Source organism: Myotis yumanensis, unplaced genomic scaffold (assembly GCF_028538775.1).
Source record: "Myotis yumanensis isolate MYYU_CA2020_CCGP unplaced genomic scaffold, mMyoYum1.0.hap1 SCAF_1, whole genome shotgun sequence".
NCBI classification, from domain to species: Eukaryota; Metazoa; Chordata; class Mammalia; order Chiroptera; family Vespertilionidae; genus Myotis; species Myotis yumanensis.
The window spans coordinates 226,009,457-226,015,456 of NW_027223752.1; the positions used below are offsets into that span (position 1 = coordinate 226,009,457).

The following is a 6,000-nucleotide window of genomic DNA, read 5'->3' on the forward strand; positions in this document are numbered from 1 at the left end:
GCACTTTTAAATATATAACCTTTCTAAATTATATAAATAATCCTCAAAAATTCATATAATTCTTAAAAAGTCACCATATGCCTATTATCTGCTAATACAGACACAAACTAGAACATACAGTATGATTTCAGTATTTGAAGTTCAAAGACCAGGCAAAACTCATCCTTGGCATCTGAAGTATGATAATGGTTGCCATTGGCAGGAGAAAAGTGACTAGGAAAGAAACATTGATGTGAGAGAGACACATCAATTGGTTGCCTCCCACACACATTCTGACCCAGGGGGCCAGGAATCAAACCTGCAACCCAGATACGTGCCTTTGACTGGAATTGAACCTGCCGCCCTCAGTCCAAGGGCCGATGCTCTATCCACTGAGCCAAACCGACTAGAGCTTTTTTTTTTTTTTTTTTAACATTCTTGAATGCTTAGAATGTTCCAAGCACTGTGAACAAGTCAGGTGAAATCCCTGCATATATTCTAGAATAAGGTAAACGTGTAAAATGCTGAGCACCAAGCCCAGCACAGAAAAGCACCTAATAAGCGTGAGCTGATATAATTCCCTTTAGAGGGGAGTCGGGGCGGGGGGGAACCAGATGGTGCAGGCAGACTGAAATGGACAGAAGGACACGATAGGCGAAGGAACCGTAGGAAATGAGGCTGCAGGGCGGAGCAGGGGCAGACCAGGTAGGACCCTGGGAAGAACCTATGTGAAAGGAACCGAAATGTCTCCTAAAAGCCCCAAGACACCAGTGGACGGTTTTAACAGGAAAATGCATGGTCAGACAGGTCTACTTCCTTCTGACCCTTCCACAGTTCACCCTCGGTTCTCCAGAGTTCCAGCCTAAAGCGCACCTACATATATTTCAGGCCTGGGGGCAGTGGGATTCTGCTCTGGTTCCATTGAGGGGACCAGGAAGTGCTCCCAGGCCCCTTGTCCCTGGAGGCACCCGTCCAGCAGCGAGTCTCTTCCATACATTTCATCACTGCGTGTCCCCAGGACTCGCTCCCAGGGTGCTTCCCAATCATGCAGCGCTAACCTTTGCTTGTTAGGTGGGGAAGGGACCTCAGAGAGTCCTGCCCTCATTTTGTATCTGGGAGAAGAGACCAGACAGGTCCTCCGGTCACAAAGCCAGTGAGTAGGAAAATGGGAGCCTGATGCCTGCTCTCCGGGCCCACCTCTCTCCCGCCTCCACCCGGTTGCAGCTGGAGAATTTCTATTGTATAGAGAAAGGGTTTGGGGAACAGTTTAGCTGGGGACAGAGCTTGGAGCTGCTTTTGCATACAGTCGTCTTATTTGAAATTGAGGAAACTTCGGGGTCTACATCAAAGACTGCAGGGCTGAAGGAGAATGGGGAGGGTGGGGGACGTGAAATCCCTCCCAAACTGCACTTCTGTGTCCCACCCTGAGGCAGACAGAATCCCTTTTCACTTCTAAAGAGCACAGAACCTTTGTCCTCAGTTAAATATTGAAGGGGCATGCGGAGCCAAGGCTAGAGAGTGAAGCGGAAGGTAGGGAGGGCCCGGGCAGTATGGATTACGCAATGGCCCTGGTGCTCCCTTCCCTCCCTCAATGGCACGGTCATCACCAAAGGGCCTGCTGCTTTCTCTTTGAGCTTGTGCTTCAGCGAGGGGGTAGGGGGGCCAGGAGCACTGTGTGTCTCAGAGGCCCCGTGCCAATGGGCGGGGGTGGGGAGAGTTGGGGAGTGAGGGCTGCCTTCCAGCCAGAGGTTTGACACTGTCCTCGGTCTGTTCCAGGGGAGGTTCAGACGCAAGACCGAGATGAAAGCTGTGCCGCCGCGGAGGTGCTGACAGCGCCAGAGGATGCCGGGAGGCCGGCTGTCAACTCCCCGGCAGATGAGAGCCAGGGGCACCGACGCAAGCACTTTCATCCTTCATTACCCTCGTTACCTTCGGTGGAGGAAGAAGTAAACAGGCCTGGAAGGGAGACCATGAAACTGACAGAGGAGCAGGCAGCTGCAGAACCGGCGGGAGTCAGGGGGGAGAGTCCCGTGGAGGGACTGAGGGACGAGGCCGGGCCGCCCAGGTCTTGCCAGGACCCCTCGGCATCCAGCCAGGCAGCAGCCGAAGCGCCCACCCGGGAAGATGGCCAGGAGGGTGGAGGCCCAGGGAGCACCGTGAAAACATGAAGGGGAGCGGGACGTGGCATGAGGACACCTGGGCGGCACCGAGAACAGGAAAGGGTTCGCCGTCCGCACAGCTCTGCGAAGCCGCTTTCCAAACCTCAACACCTCCAGACGCGGCTCCTGTCGCAGACTGAGACTGTCCTGATGACGCCCGCACAGTGTGATTCATTAAATGCGGGTCCCCACGCTTCTCCGTGTCATCTCTCTCTGCCGGGGATGCGCCGCTGTGAACGGGGCCGGGCCGGAGTCGTGGCCGCCATATGGTTGGTGCTCGGCACCCGCCTTTCTGTCAGCGTTTGTTTCATTAGAGAGATGTTTTTTATTAGCATTTCATGATGTCCATCAAAATGATGGGAGGGCTTCAACCTGATGGGGTTTTTAATCAGATCTCCGTCGTTGTCACGGTGAGGCGGCTGGAGAGGAAGGTATAATTGAGCTTAATGGGTCCGGAGGGCCCGCCGCTCCCCCGCATCCCGGCAGGCAGGGCCCTGCAGGACCTCCCGTCAGAGGTGCTCTTGGCATCCTGCCCGCCTCACTGTCTGTCCTGACACCCACCGGCAGGTGGAAGGGGCTTAAGCAGGCTCAGAAGGTGGGGCTTCGGGTCTGGAATCCACAGCCCCTGCGGAGACCTGTTTGCTGGCTGCTAGGTAATTCTGCAGGATTAATCGACTGGACTGATGGTGGGGTGAAACGGGAGGAGAGGCACTCCAGGGTTGTTTTTATTTTTTGTTTCTGAGATGAGATGCAGGCCGGAACCTGGAAATGCTGCCTCTCTCATCCAACCTGTCTTTGGCCGTGTGGGATTGGGGCAAGATATAGCTGCTTCGGGCCCATTCAGTTTCCTGCCCCACCCAGAACTAGAACCCATCACTCCTCCAACAGAATGTGAAGGCTGCCTCCTCTGTGCCCCCAAGGACAGGGATTTTACAAACAAGACAGGGAGCTCATGACCCTAGAGGGGAAAGAGAGAGGAAAACAGCCCCATTCCAGTCCGGTGAGGGGGCTGTGGAACCAAGTACAGGCTTCACGTGTGGGGACAGGGATGTGGTCAACCCCACCAGGTTCCTTCCTTGAGGATAAAATGAGCTTTTGTCGGCAGCATCTGGCCCTGCAGAAAACTGAAGGCTCATCCAATGATAGGACTTACTTTGAGCTGAACTCAATTTCTTTTCCCAGGAAGACCTGATACCAGACCCCAAAGCTCAAAACACTGAGAACCAGAGTCACTGCTTCAGACAAAAAGAGGCTCCCGGGGTGGGACAGGTTGAAAATTCACCCTAAAAACCGGATGATCACAATCCTGGGGTGAAACCTGTCCGCATGTGCGTGGCCAGCCCACCCTGCCACTTCCCGGCCACATTTCATCTCCTAGCTCCGCTCTGTAGCAGCGTAGGAGCCCGTGGGAATTCGTGCTGTCTCATTCCAAAGGGGCAATGTGCAGACAAGAAGGCCCAATTCTTTGTCATGTGTGTGATGGGGGAGCCTCCGGCAGCTCTCTATCCACTCACAGGAGGTCTCCCCTGCTGGTGGGATGGGGGCATGCCCAAGTCAGTGCACTGTGGCTCCTGGTGAGCTGGACACACCATCTGCCCCCATCTGCCAGGCTGGAGTGCCCCTTTCCCCCACTCTGTGCTCCAGCCTCTTCCCCCTCCCCAAGCCCACCCCTCTGCTGCTTCTCCAGGGAGGCCATTTCCACAGCTGCAGAGCCCGCACAGCCCAGCAGCCACAGACATCATTTTCCTGCTGCACTCGGCCTTAATCGCCTGCAAATGTTCAGCCCTGCTGCATAGGACGCCAGAGTCACCAAAGGAAAACACAGGCAGATTTCATACCATCCCAATCAAAGGGACAGTGAATCCCACAGAAGCTCTGGTTGTGACACACAGTCGGCCAGGTACACGTCTTTAGGGCCCGTTGATGACTTTCCAGAAAGCAAAGCTTATAGTGAACTCCCACACAGTCCATCATGGGCAGGAAACTGCCGTGAGCCCCAGGGAGTCTGGGGTTCGGGGCAGGGAGGTCATAGAGAGTGGTCACCTAAACCCCCTGCAGGCAATCAGCCTAGAAAGACATTGTGTTATGAGATGGCATTAGAGCCCATGAGTCGATCCTGTTGTCGTGCCCCATACACACCTATGACATTGTCCCACCCCCGCTATCCCAACCCAACATGGTTCTTGTGTTCCATAGCATTAAATAGAGTTTCAGCCATTACTGATGGTTGCCTTCTGTCTTCTTAGGAGTCACTATGAAAGGGTGCAGCCTTCTCTCCCCTATTCCACCAGATAACCTTGCATCAGTCAGGGTCTCCTCATCTGTAATTCACACTTTTTGTTTAAGAAACTTAGCAATAGAAAAATGAATTATACTGCATAACAAGAACTTTAGAAATAGGGCCTTCCAGGTCTGGTTCAAGGATCTGGGTTCCCATCATCCTGCTCTGGCTGCCTCGGTGTCAGCTACTTCCTCACGCTCACAAGAAGGCTGCAACAGCTCCAGCCATCACCTCCTCTCCCAGCTGTGTTCAAAGGCAAAAGGAAGTTTCTCCTTGTGTGTGTGTGTGTGTGTGTGTGTGTGTGTGTGTAAGAGCAAAACGCTCAGTTCTTGTAGTATTTCATTGGTAATAATTGTCACACGCCTATGTCTAAACCAATCCCTGGCAAGGGAGATGAAAGTATGTCCTGGGTTTAGGTTCACAAATTGGGGAGGGGCCCTGTCCCTGAACATGTAGACCCTACAAGGGTAAACACAAAATCAGGTCTTGAGAAGCATAGGCGAGTTGAGAATAGATTTGAGTAGGAGGCCATCAACAGCATTGTCACTGAACCCCAGGTCTGGATTTTTTAAAATTTGTTTCCCCTTAAAAAGCCAGAATATTATGTTACTGATGAGGGTGGCCTTGGGGGGAGGGTGGTGGTGGTTGTGTGTGTTTTGTTAGTTAAGAAGAATGCCATCTCCTCTCCCCTCTCTCCTGGCTTCTCTATCATCTGTCCTATTTCAAAGCTGGAACGCTCCCACCTTTGTTTACCTCCTCAAGTGTGTCTGTCCTGCCATTATTTTTCCAGCCTGGTTGCCAGCAGAATGCAGAGCTGTCTGGGTAAATGAAACAGAGCTGACAGGTCTCTTAATGAAAGCGTGTTCGCACGGCCTGCATTTCTGGCGATCTCTCTGTACCCGGGAGCCTTTAGGTGAGGACTTTTACATATGAGTGTTTGTCGTTCTTTTAATTAAGGCCCACGGAAATGGATTGGTTTTTGCAAACCAGGCATTTCTCATCCCTAACGCCTCTCCCTTTCCAAGCCTCTCTGTCCCTCCCCCTCCCCCTTTCGTCTTGGCTGGCACAGCTATTCCCAAAGCCTCTCCACGGGGAGGCTCTCATGGCCCTCAGCTCAACCCCTGCTGGAACCTCCGCCCAATTGGCAACCTTAAATAAGCCAAATTCGTTTTCCCGTCATTGTTTTTCTGTGCCCTCTCTCCCAAGCACACACCACCATCGCGTTGGGAAGTTCTAAAAAAGGGTTCTGGTATCTGTCATTCACGTGTTGGGGTGCATTTTCGGATGTTTTCTGCCTACTGGAGCATGGAGGATAGGTACCCCCATCCCCCATGGGAGTTTCAAAGACCGGCTACTTCCCTGTCTCTTTAAAATTACAGCATGACTTGGCTCCTCTTGGTTTTTTGTTCCTCAAAAAAAAAAAAAAAATGGCCCTTCCTCCTGGCTTGACCATTTTCCGGCAGCCCTGGGGCTGGCTTGGTACCCTACTTCTCTTTGAAAGAGGTCTCTCTCTGAGCATTTTCTCCCTCTGCTTTTATTTGGGAAGCCTCCTTAGTAATATGGAGGGTACCTTAGGATGTC

General features: G+C 52.6%; 1 protein-coding gene across 2 annotated transcripts in view; it reads left to right on the forward strand.

The window, feature by feature from the left end:
* Positions 1 to 3,688, forward strand: part of CCDC149 (coiled-coil domain containing 149) — a 106,670-nt gene extending 102,982 nt beyond the window's left edge. The window contains exon 13 of one of the 2 annotated variants that reach the window (XM_070398554.1): positions 1,756 to 3,688. In XM_070398554.1, coding sequence (XP_070254655.1) covers positions 1,756 to 2,147 — 392 coding nt within the window. In that variant the 3' untranslated portion in view covers positions 2,148 to 3,688. The remainder of the gene's footprint in view (positions 1 to 1,755) is intronic. The other variant, XM_070398563.1, reaches the window with a different exon arrangement.
* The last annotated feature ends 2,312 nt before the right edge of the window (positions 3,689 to 6,000 follow it).